Source organism: Enhydra lutris, unplaced genomic scaffold, assembly GCF_002288905.1.
Source record: "Enhydra lutris kenyoni isolate GAN:26980312 unplaced genomic scaffold, ASM228890v2 scaffoldscaffold13, whole genome shotgun sequence".
In the NCBI taxonomy this organism is placed as follows: Eukaryota; Metazoa; Chordata; class Mammalia; order Carnivora; family Mustelidae; genus Enhydra; species Enhydra lutris.
The window spans coordinates 40594460-40611704 of NW_019154097.1; the positions used below are offsets into that span (position 1 = coordinate 40594460).

Genomic DNA, 17245 nt, shown 5'->3' on the forward strand with positions numbered 1-17245 from the left:
CTCAAAAAAGAGGTGAACATTCTGAAAAATGAGAAGAGTGAATTCTCCTTTGTATATTATTAGAACATCTTAGAAAGAGTAAAGGAGAAATCTCTGGAGTTTGAGTTTGGGGATGAATTTATCCCCTTAAAGAATTAAAGATTAGGCCCTCAACATATGTTTTCTGTATCAACTCATCTCATTGGTCTCATCTCCTACTTAGAATCATTTAGAGACTTTAGAATTTAAAATGCTGTTTCCCAGGCCCATCCTAGACCAATTTGGATAATACCCGATTTACCCAAATCTCTGGGCTAGAGAGGTAATGGGTATTAAGGAGGGCACTTGTTACAATGAACACTGGGTGTTGTATGTAAGTGATGAATCACTTATTTCCACTCCTGAAACAAATATTTCTCTATATGTTAACTAACTAGAATTTAAATTTAAAAACAAAAACAAAAAGCAAATCTCTGGGAATAGGGGATGAGCACTAGCATTTTTTAAAAATCCCCCAGGTGTGTAGTCAGGGCGAAGCACCACTGAGCTTTCTTGAGCTTCTCATATGCCACAATAAGAGAAAGTCCTACATTGAATTCCTCAATAAGTTATCCAGACTTTGAGCTTATGTCTTAGAAGGCTTCTCTCTAAACTGTCTGCCATTCTGACAAGAAACAAAAATTGCAAGAGTTAGTTTCAGCATTAATATATATTTACCAGATGCTCCTTTTTTCTTTTTCCCAGTTATGCCCTCTCACAATGCTATACTTTCCCAAGGGGGGAACATGGAGGAGAAAGAAATGAGTAATGGATCACAGATAGTCAGGTCTCAGGTAAGTTCAGTTTTACTCTCTGAACTGCTGTTATAGTTCTGAGAATATGGGCACTTTTATTTTTCAATTTTCAGAAGTGAATCCAGAGCACTTCAGACTCTTGGGACAGATGATAATTTCTATAGGATGGTTCTCATTCACCTTATATACCCTTTATAGCTCTTCTATCCTCCCAGCATTTTTAGCAGATCATGAGCTCAGGTCTCTGCTAGGTATTATAAAAGAAGCAAAAGAAACTATAGACTATCTTTTAATCACCCATCACTTAAACAACTCACCAGACTTAACACACGCATTCTCTCTGTAAACAATCAATGATGCCCAGGTCACAATGACTGCTTGGAGCTAATGGCATTATTAAATATGCCTGAGGACATCTGCCAGGAGCTAATGTTTATCAAGAATCTGTTGTACCTCTTGCAAAACCTGTTGAAGCCTCTTATTACTGTTCTATAATTTAAGTATTATGTAAGCTGATGAGGTATAATTATGACAAGGAGTTGTTTCTGTGAAAAGTAGTTGAATGCTTTGGAAAGACCTTATAAATGTCCGTCACTTTTTTTTAAAATTACTATCACATTATGTGTAAACAAACTGTGACACACTGAGGGAAAATCATAAAAATCTTAGAGGATTCTACACCTATATAATTTCCGAAGTGTCACTTGTTGCATTTTACTGAAACAGAAACTGATTGATGCATTATGGGTATGGACACTTAATCATTAAAATCACTCTCAGAAAAGGCTCAGTTTCACATCAAAAGATGAGCACATAAATGTACAATTATATATTTCAAATTTAAATGTTTAAGATGCCTTCTATGGATCTCAAGTTTAACCAGCTTTTTAGCTTAATACACCAGATACCAATATCAGTTGCTTTAGATAGGAGGACTTCTATTGTTCCAAATTATATGAAATAAACATTTATGTTGGTAGCCAATAAACTCGTCAGAGGAGGTATTTACACACCTAAATCACACAACATTCAAAAAAGTATAATGTTGGGTGCTACTAAGAATGGAAAATACAACAAATAAAAGAGGTACTCAGAGAAAGGAGAAATCTGATTGCAACTAGAAGGATAAGGGTAGACTTCCTAAAGAAGATGGAGTTTGAATTTGTGCTGATATTGGTTAGATTTGAAGATTAAATAAGACAGGGCCAGGGCACCTGGATGGCTCAGTTGTTAAGCATCTGCCTTCAGCTCAGGTCATGATCCCAGGGTCCTGGGATCGAGCCCCGCATCAGGCTTCCTGCCCAGCCGGGAAGCCTGCTTCTCCCTCTCCCACTTCCCCTGCTTGAGCTCCCTCTCTTGCTGTCTCTTTGCCAAATAAATAAGTAAAATATTAAAAAAAAAAAAAAGACAGGACCGTTGCAGACAGGAAATGAGACTCATACAAGAGCAGGGACAATAAGACTATTAGCCAGAATTGAACATTTACTTGAAAAGTTACTGCTTTGGGATCCTTGGGTTGCGGGGAATAGAATTATTCAGTTTACTCTTTTTTTTCCTCATTTATTCTTATTTTTATTTTTTATTTTTTTATAAACATATAATGTATTTTTATCCCCAGGGGTACAGGTCTATGAATCGCCAGGTTTACACACTAAACAGCACTCACCATAGCACATACCCTCCCCAGTGTCCACAACCCTACCCCCCCTCTCCTGAGCCCCCTTCCCGCAGCAACCCTCAGGTTTTTTTTTTGTTTTATTTTCTTTTGTTTTGTTTTGTTTTCAGCATAACAGTATTCCTTGTTTTTGCACCACACCCAGTGCTCCATGCAATCCGTGCCCTCTCTAATACCCACCACCTGGTTCCCCCAATCTCCCACCCCCTGCTGCTTCAAACCCCTCAGATTGTTTTTCAGAGTCCATAGTCTTTCTTATTTATAAGGCTCCCCACAGACAGAACTAGAAAGACATCAAGAACTGAAGTGATATATCTGCTTCTTGGCATTCTAGCCCAAGGGGTTTTAATTCTCCAGAACCCCTTATTATGTTAAGAAAGAAGATGGTTCATTCAACAAGTTTTGTTTGTTTGTTTGTTTGTTTGTTTGTTTTTGAGCAGCTACAATGTGCCAGAAATTGTGCTTGGCATCAGATATACACCAGTAGGCAGAATAGATAATCCTAAATCCAAGTTTCTTATAGTGTAACAGAAACAGTCACTCAGCAAATAAAGTAAAAATTGCAAATTGAGATGTTTATTATACAAAATAAGAATAAGGTGCTGTAAATGTACATTAGGGAATCAAAGAAGGTACTCTCTAAGGAAGTGAAATTTAAGGTGAGATATGAAGGATATATAAAAGTTATAAAAACTAAGAGGAAAAAAAGCATTTTAGGCATATGATAAACGTGTAAAAACCATGGATATATTTAAGAAGTTAAAAGGCCACCATTGTTGAAATGAAGGGAGGGAGAGAGTGACTTGAGATAAACTTGGGGAAGAATGCAGGGCCTACGTACACAGGGCTTTGTGGCCCTGAAGAAAAGCTTCGATTTTATTCCAAATGCACTAGAAAGCCTTGGAAGAGAGGTAAACAGGATAGTAAAATAATAATTAACTGAATTCTACTTTAAAAGTCACTCAGGGGGGCACCTGGGGGGCTCAGTGGGTTAAGCCTCTGCCTTCGGCTCAGGTCATGATCTCAGGCTCCTGGGATCAAGCCCCACATCAGGCTCTCTGCTCAGCGGGGAGCCTGCTTCCTCCTCTCTCTCTGCCTGCCTCTCTGCCTACTTGTGATCTCTCCCTCTGTCAAATAAATAAATAGAATATTGTAAAAAAATAAATAAATAAAAGTCACCCAGGTGTGGCGTGCCTATGTGACTCACTTGATTAAGTGCCCGACTCTTGGTTCTGGCTCAGGTCATGATCTTGCGTTCGTGGGATCAAGGCCTTCATTGGGCTCTGTGCTCAGCCTGGAGTCTCCTTCAGATTCTCTCTCCCTCTCCCTCCTGCTCTCTCTCTCAAATAAGTAAATTAAATCTTTAAAGAAAAATCACCCAGGTGTGTGGTATATGACAAGTGAATTTGTGAGCAGCAAGAAAGGAAGGAGGAGAAATCCACTTAGGAAGCTACTGCCATATTGTATATGATAGAAAATAACAGCTTAAAACTAAAAGGTGAAGAAAAGTAGGTAGATTTGAGGGCTTTGCTTTGAAAACTGCAGAGATTAGCAAGAGTGGTAAAGACAAAGGGGGAAAAAAAGGTGATTTCAAAAAGATGTAGCCCAGGAAGTGGCAGGGTAATGGTGAATCAGATCATGTCACTGCTCTGCTCAAAATGCATGGCTCCCATTTCAGTCAGATTAAAAATCAAAGTCTTTATGATGGCCTAAACAGTCTTACGGAATCTGGGCCTGTTACCGCTCTAACTTAATCATTTACTTTTCTACCCCTTGCTCCTTCCACTCTAACCACAGTGGCTACATTCTTCTTCCTTGAACACACCACACACACTGTTGCCTTAGGGCCCTTGTACTGCTAACTTTGCAAGTCTTTTATCAAATGTCACCTCTCTAGTAACATCTTTCCTGACCACCCTATGTAAAATTGCAATGCCTCACCCCTCACATTGTCAGAACCTCTTACTCTACTCTTCTTTTATCTTCTAACATAATGTATAATTTACCCAGTTATCATATTTTTTGTTTACTTTCCACTGCTAGAATATAAGTTTCATAAGGGTGGGGAATGTTAGTCTTTTTCTTTCCCCACTTGTATATCTCAAGCACCATGATTGTCACTTAGGAAGTACTGAGGATTTGTTGAACAAATGGGAATTAGTGTATTACAAAGACTGCATCTCAAACCAGTGGTGAAATTTAGTTTATTCAATAATTGATGTTGACATTTCTGGGGAACCATCTGGAAAAAGGTAAAGTTGAATCCATAGCTTATACTTTACATTAGGATGGTCTTCAAATGGAGCAAACATTTAAATGTGAAAAATTAAGCCATAAAAATTTTGTAAGAGGGGCACCTGAGTGGCTTAGTCAGTTAAATGTCTGCCTTCGCCTCAGGTCATGATCCCAGTGCCCTGGGATTGAGTACCGCATCAGGCTCCCAGCTCAGCAGGAGAATCTGCTTCTCCCTTTCCCTCTGCTCCTACCACCACTCGTGCTCGCTTTCTGTCTCTCTCTTTCTCTCTCTCTCTCTCAAATAAATAAAAATCTTTCAAAAAAATTTTTTTCAAGAAGAAAATGGAAGATGTAAGACCACATACCATAAAACTAGAAGAAAATAAAGGTGATAAGCTCCTTGGCGTCAGTCTTAGTGATATTTTGGGGATCTGACTCCAGAAGCAACAGCTACAAAAGCAAAAATAAACAAATGGGAATCCACCAAACTGAAAGGCTTCTTTCTGCACAGGGATATAAACCATCAACGAAATAAAAAAGGAACCTATTGAGTGGGAGAAGATATTTGCAATCACATATCAGATAAAGGGTTAATATCCAGAACATATAAAGAACTCATATAGGTCAGTAACAAAAAAAGCAAGCAATCTGATTTAAAAAATGAGCAGAGGATCTGAATAGACATTTTTCTAAAGAAGATATACAGAAGGCCAATGAAAAGATGCTCAATATCACTAATCATCAGGGAAATGCAAGCCAAAACCACAATGAGATATTACCTCACGCCTATAAGAATGACTATTATCAAAAAGACAAAAGTTAACAAGTATTGGCAAGGCTGTAGAGTTGTTGGTGAGATTGTTGGTGGGAATGTAAATTATGTAGCTACTGTGGATAACAGTGCCAAGATGGCTCAAAAATCTAAAAATAGAACTACCATACAATCCTGTAATTCCACTTCTGGGTATATGTATGAAGAAGACAAAAACACAAATTCAAAAAGGTATATGCACCCCTGTGTTCTTTGCAGCATCATTTATAATAGCCAAGATGTAGAATCAACCTAAATGTCCATCAGTGGATGAATGGATAAAGAAGATGTAGTGTATATGTGTGTACACAATGGAATACTATTTGGCCATAAAAAGGAATGCACTCTGAGAGAAGTTAAGATGGTAGAATAGTAGGGGGACCCTGAGCTAGCCTCAGCCCTCAAACAGAGCTAGATCAAATCATTGTGAGCAACCAGGATATCAATCTGGGGATTGAGAAAACAATCTGGATAATTGGAGGGAGTGAACATGGGAGATGTGAGATTCAGAGCCAGGAATTGGTGGAGAAGAAAGGGGGGGGGACCCTTTTTGTGGAGCAAAGTAAGGGACAGAGGGAAAGTAGGAGAGAGGACATGTAGGGTTTGCACAATACACCATAGTGAGGTCATCCCCTGGGTTGCACTAGAAGAGATCACCCCCCATCCTGGAGTACATTTGGAATAGGATATTTTGCCTCTCTAAGGACAAAGGGCCCACAGAGCAGCCATTCACCAGCAAAGACAGAAGCATGGGCAGACCTGGTCACAGCTTTTCACTGTGCATTGCAATAGACTCCAGCCATGGTGCACGCATCATGTGACTGACTTTCTGGTACACAACAGTGCAAGGTGTACCAAGAGCCTCTCCTCCAGGGGAGGGGAGCAGGTTAGAGCCTTGCCAGGCCCTTTAAGATTTGGAGTTTTGAATCCCAACCACCAGCCAGACCTAAAAAAAAAAAAAAAAAAAAAAAAAAACCCGGGGCGGCCAAAGGCGGGGGCAAACAAATTTAAAGGGCAGCAATCTGACCAAAGCCTAGAACACAGGAGATTGTTGCCTTTTCCGTAAGGGCCTCCTGAACAGTGGCAGCCCCAGGCTCCCCCCCCACCCCAGACAGAGAGGAAGGCACCATCTTCCACCACCCCACTCTCTGCCGACAGTACCATCAGACTTCAGAGAGAAACACAGCACCTCCAATGGCGGCTAGATTCCTTACACCAAAGCCTGTCCCCTGCTCCTGGCAGGGGTATCTTTGCAAAGGCAAGTCTAACTGTGAGCCAGTGCAGCTGGCCTCTCCCTCAGACCAACACAGGCACTCCTGAATGTACCAGGTCTGATGGAGTCCTCCAAAGCATCAGCATCAGTTCTGGTGGAACTGGGACCAGGCTTGCTTTCTTTTTCCTTTTTTTTGGGGGGGGGGGAATTTTATTTTTTTTTTATAATCTTTATTTTGTGTTTGGATTTAGGCTTATAGTTTTTTATTGTTTGCTTCCTTTTCTTGTTTTTTAGATCAGACTTCTTTTTTCTTTTTCTTTTCTTTTTCCCTTCTTTCTTTCTTAATCTTTGGTACAGTTTTTTTGTTTGTTTCCTTTTATGTTCCTTTTCCTTTCCTCCTTTATCGGATCAGACTCTTTTTTTCTAGACTTATCTTTTTTTTAAGATTTTATTTATTTATTTGACAGAGAGAGACAGGGAGGGAAGGAACAGAAGCAAGGGGAGTGGGAGAGGGAGAAGCAGACTTATCTTAAAAAACAAATCAAAGCACACCCAACTGAAGAGCCAGACACTCCCTACTGCAAGCAAGGAGGAACTCTGTAGAGGACTGACCTGAGGGAAAGAGCAGCCAAAACACAACAGCAGAATGCACAGAGCATACACCAAAAACACTTCCAGAAGCACCAGGTTGTGGACAGTGTAGGACCCCCTTCTTAATACAGTATTACTCTCAGGAGCAGGAAACATAACAAGCTTTCATAACACACAAAAGACAGAAACCTGGACGTAATTACAAAATGGAGGAATTCTCCCCAAAGAAAGATCAAGAAGAAATCGCAGCCAGGGATTTGCTCAAAACAGAAATAAACAATAGAGCTGAACAAGAATCTAGAACAACAGTCATAAAAATACTAGCTGGGCTTGAAAGAAGCATAGAAGATACCAGAGAAACCCTGGCTAAAGAGATAAAAGACCTAGAAAATAGGCCAAAATAAAAAATGCTGTAACGGACATGCAAAACTGACTGGATGTAATAACAATGAGGATGAAAGAAGAGGACCAATAGGTGATAAAGAAGATAAAATTATGGAAAATAATGAAGCTCAAAAGAAGAGGGAAAGAAAACTGTTAGATCACTAAGATAGACTTAGAGAACTCAGCAATTCCACAAAGCACAATAATATCTGTATCATAGGAGTTCCAAAAGAAGAAGAGCAGGAAAGAGGGGCAGAAGGCTTATTTGAACAAATTATAGCTGAAAAATTCCCTAATCTGGGGAAGGAAACAGGCATTCAAGTCCAGGAGGCACAGAGAACTCCCCTCAAAAATCAACAAACATGGGTCCACACCAAGACATATCATGGTGAAACTTGCAAAATACAAAGATAATGAGAATTCCAAAACAGCTGGAGACAAAAGGTCCTTAACCAAATGACTTAACAGCAGATCTGACCACAGAAACTTGGCAGACCAGAAAAGAATGGCATGATATATTCAGTGTGCTAAATGGGAAAAATATACAGCCAAGAATACTTTATCCAGCAAGGTTAATTTACTCAGACTAGAAGGAGAGATAAAAAATTTCCAAGACAAGCAAAAACTGAAGTTGTTCAAGAACACTAAACCAGCTCTGCAAGAAATACTAAAGGGGACTCTTTGAGCACAAGAGAGAGACCAAAAGCAACAAAGACTAGAAGGAAAGAGAAATCTACAAGAACAGTGACTTTTACAGGTAATACAGTAGCACTAAATTCATATCTATCAGTAATTACTCTGAATATAAATGGACTAAATGCTCCAATCAAAAGACATAGGGATTCAAAAAGGATTAAAAAAAAAAAAGACCCATTACTGTGCTGCTTACAAGAGACTCATTTTAGACTGAAAGTCACCTCCAGATTAAAAGTGGAAGGGTAGAGAACCATCTGTCACCCTAATGGACATCAAAAGAAAGCTGGAGTAGTAATCCTTATATCAGACAAACTAGATTTTAAACCAGACTGTAATAAGAGATGCAGAAGGGCACTGTATCATAACAAAGGGGTACATCCAACAAGAAGATAAAACCATTATAAATATTTATGCACCCAACTTTGAAGAAGCCAAATATATAAATCAGTTAATAACAAGCTTAGGGGCACCTGGGTGCCTCAGTGGGTTAAGCCTCTGCCTTCAGCTCAGGTCATGATCTCAGGGTCCTGGGATTGAGTCCTGCATCGGGCTTCCTGCTCATCAGGGAACCTGCTTCCCCTCCCTCTCTGCCTGCCTCTCTGCCTACTTGTGATCTCTCTCTCTCTCTCTGTGTCAAATAAATAAATAAAATCTTAAAAAATAAGTTTAAAGAAATTCATTGATAATAATACAATAATAGGGGACTTTAACACCCCATTAACAGCAATGGAGAGATCATCTAAGCAGAAGATCAACAAAGAAACAAGAGCTTTGAAAAACACACTGGACCAGATGGACTTAACAGACATATTCAGAGTATTTCGTCCTAAAGCAGCAGAATACACATTCTTTTTTTTTAAGATTTTTATTTATTTATTTATTTATTTATTTGACAGAGAAAGAGAGATCACAAGTAGGCAGAGAGGCAGGCAGAGAGAGAAGGGGAAGCAGGCTCCCTGCTGAGCAGAGAGCCCAATACGGGGCTCGATCCCAGGACCCTGAGATCACAACCTGAGCTGAAGGCAGAGGCTTAACCCACTGAGCCACCCAGGCGCCCCTACACATTCTTTTTGAGTGCATATGGAACATTCTCCAGAATAGATGGTATACTGGGTCACAAATCAGGCCTCAACCCATACAAAAAGGTTGAGATCATACCAGACATATTTTCAGACCACTATGAAACTTGAAGTCAACCCCCCCAAAAAAAATTTGGAAAGACCACAAATACATGGAGGTCAAGGAACATCCTACTTAAGAATGAATGGGTTAACCAAGAAATTAAAGAATAAATTTTTAAAATACATGGGAACAAATGAAAATGAAGACACAATAGTCCCAAATCTTTGGGATGTAGCAAAGGCAGCCCCGAGAGGGAAGTATATAGCAATCCAGGTCTTTCTCAAGAAACAAAAAAGTCTCAAATACATAACCTAAACTTACACCTAAAGAAGCTGGAGAAAATACAGCAAATAAAGCCTAAGTCCAGCAGAAGGAAAATAATTAAGATTAGAGCAGAAATAAATTATAGTGAAATAAAAAAAGAATAGAACAGATCAATGAAACTAGGAGCTGATTCTTTGAAAGAATTAACAAAATTGATAAACCCCTAGCCACACTTACCAAAAAGAAAAGAGAAGTACCCAAATAAAGTCATGAATGAAAGAAGAGAGATCACAACCAACACAGCAGAAATACAAACAATTGTAAGAGAATAATATGAAAAGTTATATGCCAACAAATGGGGCAATCTCAAAGAAATGTGGATGCATTCCTAGAAACATATGAACACCAAAAGTGAAACAGGAAGATATAGAAAACCTGAACAGACCCATAACCAGCAAAGAAATTGAAGCAGTAATCAAAGCTCTCCCAACAAACAAGTGTCCAGGGCCAGACCACGTCCCAGGGGAATTCTACCCAACATTTAAAGAAGAATTAATCTATTCCCTGAAGCTGTTTCACAAAATACAAATGGAAGGAAAACTTCCAATCTCATTCTATGAGTCCAGCATTACCTTGATTCCAAAACTAGACAAAGACCTCACTAAAAAAGAGAATTACAGGCCAATAGCCCTGATGAACATGTACACAAAAGTTCTCAATAAGATGCTAGCAATAGGATTCGACAGTACATTAAAAGAATTATTCACCACAACCAAATGGGATTTATCTCTGGGCTACAGGGGTGGTACAACATCTGTAAATCAGTCAAATTGATACACCACATTAATAAAGGATAAGAACCATATGATTCCCCTCAGTAAATGCAGAAAAAGCATTTGACAAAATACAGCATTCTTTCTTGATAAAAACCCTTGAGAAAGTAGATAGAAAGAACATACCTCAACATCGTAAAAGCTATATACAAAAGACCCACAGCAAATACCATCCTCAATGGGTAAAAACTGAGAGCTTTCCCCCTAAGGTCAGAAATACGACAGAGATATCCACTCTCACCTCTATTCAACATAGTATTGGAAATCCTAACCTCAGCAATAGGACAACAAAAAGAAATAAAAGTCATCCAAATCACCCAAGAAAAAACCAACCTTTCACTCTTCACAGACAACATGACACTCTATATAGAAAACCCAAAAGACTCCACCAAAAAAGTGCTAGAACTGATACAGGAATTCAGTAAATTAGCAAGATATAAAATCAATACACAGAAGTCAGTTGCATTTCTATATACCAACAATGAAGCAGCAGAAAGAGAAATCAAGCAATTGATCCCATTTACAATCACACCCAAAACCATAAGATACCTAGGAATAAACCTAACCAAAGAGGTAAAAAGATCTGTACTCTGAAAACTATGGAACATTTATGAATCATGAAACTGAGGAAGACACAGAGAAATGGAAAAACATTCTATGCTATGGACTGGAAGAACAAATACTGTTAAAATGTCTAGGTTACAAGAAGATGTTGTTTATATATACAGTGGGATATTACTCAGCCTCAGAAAGGATGAATACCCATGATTTCCACTGATATGGATGGAACCAGAAGGAATTATGTGAAGTGAAATAAGCAGAGAAAGACAATTATCATATGGTTTCACTCATATGTGGAACATAAGGAATAGTGCAGTGGACCACAGGGGAAGGGAGGGAAAACTGAATGGGAAGAAATCAAAGAGGGAGACAAACCATGGAGACTCTGGACTCCAGGAACCAAACTGAGTGTTACAGAAGTGAGTGGGGTAAGGAGATAGGGTGAGTGATAGGTATTAAGGAGGGGACATGTGGTGATGAGCACTGAGTATTATACAGAACTAATGAATCATTGAACACTGCATCTCAGAAACCTAAGATGTACTATATGTTAGCTAATTGAATGTAATAAAAAAGTGGAAAAAATGTTTATGCTACCCAAAGCAATCCATATATTCAAAGCGATCCCTATCAAAATACTATCAACAGTTTTCAAAGAGCCAGAACAAACAACCCTAAAATTTGTATGGAATCAGAAAAGACCCTGAATAGCTAAAGTAATGTTGAAAAAGAAAATCAAAGCTGAGCATCACAATGCTGGATTTTAAATTCTGTTACAAAGCTGTAATCATCTAGGCAGTATGATACTAGCACAAAAACAGACACATAGTTTAGTGGAAAAGAACAGAGAAACAGAAATGGACCCAAAACTGTATGGCCAGCTAATCTTCAACAAAAGAGAAAAGAATATCCAATGGAAAAAAGACCATCTCTTCAACAAATTGTGTTGGGAAAATGGACAGCAACATGCAGAAGAATGAAACCAAACCACTTTCTTATACCATACACTAAAATAAATTCAAAATGGATGAAAATGTGATAAAGGAAACCATCAAAATCCTAGAGAAGAACACAGGCAGCAACCTCTTTGACCTCAGCTGTAGCAACTTCTTACTCAACATCACCACAGAAAAGGGAAATGCAAAATAAAGTGAACTATTGGGAGTTCATCAAGATAAAAAGCTTCTGCACAGTAAAGGAAACAATCCACAAAACTAAAAGGCAGCCTACAGAATGTGAGAAGATATTTGCAAACAATGTACCTGATAAAGGGTTAATATCCAAAATCTAAATCTATAAAGAACCTATCATGGCACCTGGGTGGCTCAGTGGGTTAAAGCCTCTGCCTTCAGCTCAGGTTATGATCCCAGGGTCCTGGGATCGAGCCCCGCATTGGGCTCTCTGCTCCGCAGGGAGCCTGCTTCCTTCTCTCTCTCTGCCTGCCTCTCTGCCTACTTGTGATCTCTGTCTGTCAAATAAATAAATAAAATCTTTAAAAAAAAGAAAAAAGAACCTATCAAATTCAACACCCCCCCCAAAAAAAAACCAGATAACCCAATTAAGAAATGGACAGAAGATATGAATAGACACTTTTCCAAAAAAGACATCCTGATGGCTAATGGACACATGAAATATGCTCAACATCACTCATCATCAGGGAAATACAAATCAAAACCATGATGAGATACCACCTCACAACTGTCAGGATGGGTAAGATAAACAGCACAAGAAACAACAGGTGTTGGTGAGGATGTGGAGAAAGGGGAACACTTTTGCACTCTTGGTCAGAATATAAACTGGTGAAGCCACTCTGGTTAATACTATGGAGGTTCCTCAAAATGTTAAAAATAGAACTGCCCTGCAATCCAGCAGTTACACTACTAGGTACCCAAAGAATACAAAAATAGAGACTTGAAGGGACATATGCACCCCAATGCTTATAGCAGCATTATCAGCAATAGTCAAACTATGGAGAGATCCCCAATGTCCATTTACTGATGAGTGGATTAAGAAGATGTGGTATAGGGGCGCCTGGGTGGCTCAGTGGGTTAAAGCCTCTGCCTTCGACTCAGGTCATGATCCCGGGGTCCTGGGATCGAGCCCCGCGTCGGGCTCTCTGGGCAGCAGGGAGCCTGCTTCCCCTTCTCTCTCTCTCTGCCTGCCTCTCTGCCTGCTTGTGATCTCTGTCTGTCAAATAAATAAATAAAATCTTTAAAAAAAAAAAAAAGAAGAAGATGTGGTATAAAATCAATGCACAGAAATCAGTTGCTTTCTTATACACTAGCAATGAAAATATAGAAAGGGAAATTAAAGAATTGATTCCATTTACTGTAGCACCAAGAACCATCAGATACCTGGGAATAAACCTAACCAAAGAGGTAAAGGATCTGTACTCGAGGAACTATAGAACACTCATGAAAGAAATTGAAGTTGACACAAAAAGATGGAAAAACATTCCATTTTCATGGATTAGAAGAAGAAACATTGTTAAAATGTCTATACTTCCCAGAGCAATGTATACTTTCAATGCCATCCCAATCAAAATTCCACCAGCATTCTTCGAAGTGCTGGAAAAAACGATCCTAAAATTTGTATGGAACCAGAAAAGACCCTGAATTGCTAAGAACTGTTGAAAAAGAAAAAACTCGGGGCATCACGTTGCCTGATTTCAAGCTATATTACAAAGCTGTGATCACCAAGACAGCATGGTACTGGAACAAAAACAGACACATAGACCAATGGAACAGAGTAGAGTCCAGATATGGATCCTCAACTCTGTGGGCAAGTAATCTTTGACAAAGCAGGAAAAAATAACCAGTGGAAAAAAGACAGTCTCTTCAATAAATGGTGCTGAGAAAACTGGACAGCTATATATAGAAAAATGAAACTTGACCATTCTCTCACACCATACACAAAGATAGACTCAAAATGAATGAAAGACCTCAATGTGAGGCAGGAATCTATCAAAATCCTAGAGGAGAACATAGGCAGTAACCTCTTCGACATCAGCCACAGCAACTTCTTTCAAGACATATCTCCAAAGGCAAAGGAAACAAAAGCGAAAATGAACTTTGGGGACTTCATCAAGATCAAAAGCTTCTGCACAGCAGAGGAAACAGTCCACAAAACAAAGAGGCAACCCATGGAATGGAAGAAGATATTCGCAAATGACAGACAAAGGGCTGATATCCAAGATCTGTAAAGAACTCCTCAAACTCAACACCCAAAAAACAAGTAAGGATGTCAAAACATGGGCAGAAGACATGAACAGACACTTCTCCAAAGAAGACATACAAATGGCTAAAAGAATCCACCATGAAAAATGTTCATCATCATTAGCCATCATAGAGATTCAAATCAAAACCACATTGAGATACCACCTTATACCAGTGAGAATGACCAAAATTAGTAAGACAGTAAACAACAACTGTTGGAGAGGATGTGGAGAAAGGGGGACCCTCTTACACTGTTGGTGGGAATGCAAGTTGGTGCAGCCACTTTGGAAAACAGTGTGGAGATTCCTTAAGAAATTAAAAAATAGCACTACTACAATTAGTAGTACAAGTAATACAAGTTAGTAGTACAGTAGTAATACAATTAATAGTATAAGTAATGGTACTACTATAATTGCACTACTGGGTATTTACCCCAAAGATACAGATGTAGCAAAAAGAAGGGCTATATGTACTCTACATGTAATCCGATGTTCATAGTTAAGTAAAAAAACAATGTATACAATACCTTGTCTTTGAGGCTAAAAAAAAATGGGAGGAAATGAGAAGCCATATATTTGCGTAAAGAATTCTCAGGAGATACACTGAAAGCTACAAATACTTATTAGACATAAGAGCTGGATAGAGAGGAAAGAAGCCCAAACAATGTTTTTATGAAGTACTTTTTTGTATGTTTTTATATTAATATATGTTAATATTCTAATTAAAAATATAATTCAAATAAGGATATTTTTTAAAAGAAGGAAAGAAGAGAAGAAACTGGTAACCCAAGTGCGAGATCATTAGAAGATATAGAAGGAGAGAAAAAGCCCTGATTCAAACAACCAAAAAGGAACTACAAATGCAGATACTAAAGAATGTAGACTATAAATTCCTAGTTTTCCTCACCCTGGTACTACCCTCAAGAAGCATGGGGAAAGTAGAATGGAAATTAGAAATAAAAGTCACAAGAGGGAAAATATTAGTTTATGCAGAAAAGACATCTTTGCAGAATGATGGAAAGAGCATAGGCTTTAGAATAAGATTGAAGAATTCCAGTTCTTGCTATTTACTAACCATATGTCTTTGGGTAAATTATTTAATTACTTCCAGCCTTGGTGATTAATTTCTAAATTCCTATGTCACTTAATTGAAATATATTTTAGAAAGATATGTTATCAAAGAATGAAAATTGATTTAAGTAAAATGCCATTACTATACTTAAATATTGACTGTTAACTTATGGGGGAAAGCCCTTATTTGTAACACCACACTCATTTTTTTTTAAGATTTTATTTATTTATTTGACAGAGAAAGATCACAAGTAGGCAGAGAGGCAGGTAGAGAGAGAAGGGGAAGCAGGCTCCCTGCTCAGCAGAGAGCCCGATGCGGGGCTCGATCCCAGGACCCTGAGACCATGACCCAAGCCGAAGGCAGAGGCTTAACCCACTGAGCCACCCAGGTGCCCTAACACCACACTCATTCTGAAGAGTTGAGTTATTATGCCCATGAAATTGGTGGTATTTTGGAGGGATTAGGTAGTAAGGGAAGAGGGGGTGGTATATATTGGTTGTATGTTTCGGCGTTTATATGTGGGTGTCTCTTAGAGCAAAAGGATTGTTAAAAAGCATTAAGAAAATTTAGAGGTAACCCTTTTTTATTTGAATTTCCTAACTAATGAGGAAGTCTCTTTTGCTGATCCCCACATTCATCATAAGTCTTCTACTCTCAATCTGTTTGCCCTTGTTGCTTTTTTTTATTTTTTTAACCACTGGAATATCCCCTCTCCAATTCTGTCAAGAGTTTAAAAATCCGTTAAGGTTACACAAAATCCACCAACTTGACACCTCCTTACCGTAATTCAACCAATCCTGTATTCTTTTATTTCTGAAATCTTACAGCATAAATTTCCCATATGGTTTTTTAAAATTGTTTAGATGATGACAGTCTTTCCCTTGCAAAAACTATAAAAAGCTTAAAAGTAAGCATAATTTCGTACGTGTTTTTATGTCTGACTTGAAAGATAATGGACATATACTAATTGTTGTTTCAAAAATTTTGACCTAGATTACTCAGAGAACCCTAAAGATTGTCACCACAACGGCTCAGACATCCTAACCTTTTCCACTGCTACACCTTTTCCCCTTCCCCTAAGGGCCCCTGTAAAAACTGGTTTCTGGCTAAGCAGAGATATACTTGATATTTTCAGGGCTCACTGACATTCGAGGATGTGGCTGTGAACTTCACCAGAGAAGAGTGGAACCAACTGTACCCTGCTCAGAAGATCCTTTACCGAGATGTGATGCTGGAGAACTACAGGAATCTGGTAGCACTGGGTAAGGATGTTGTCCCTGTAAAACTAGAAACCATTCTAAATGGGTTTATTCCCTTAAGCAGTGAAAATTTCCAAATCTTTTGTGAATATAGTTCAGGCCAGCACAGAATGCTAATCATTGCCGGAGACAGGCCTGACCTTTGTTTCTTGCTGTTTCTCCTCAGGTAAAAAGTCTTGACTTTATTGAGCTTGAGATGGGTAGCTTTATTTTGCTGCCTCGGAAGTTTCCCCTTTCTAAATCCAGAGGCTCCAAAGACCAAAAAGGTTGGAAATGAATTCTAAGAGAAATTTTTATTCCTAGTACAAACTTCTGTGACATACATTTTTTCCATGAATAGGGCATCAACTTTATAAGCCAGAGGTGATCTCTCAGTTGGAGAAAGAGGAACAGCGGGGGATGGAAAGCTACAGCACACTGGATGCTCACGCAGGTGAGGAGCAAGCATTTGGGTATTTGCTGCTCAGTGAAGAGAAGCAGTCACTTCTGAAACATTCAACTGACTGTGCTCCAAGTCTTTGCCTCTGGGGTTTACAGAATAC

General features: G+C 38.8%; 1 protein-coding gene across 1 annotated transcript in view; it reads left to right on the plus strand.

Moving 5' to 3' along the window:
• Positions 1–725: 725 nt before the first annotated feature.
• Positions 726–17245, plus strand: part of LOC111145989 (zinc finger protein 713) — a 28528-nt gene continuing 12008 nt past the window's right edge. Inside the window, exons 1-3 of the mRNA XM_022501344.1 lie at positions 726–812; positions 16580–16706; positions 17044–17136. Of these exons, the coding sequence (XP_022357052.1) occupies positions 726–812; positions 16580–16706; positions 17044–17136 (307 nt within the window). The remainder of the gene's footprint in view (positions 813–16579; positions 16707–17043; positions 17137–17245) is intronic.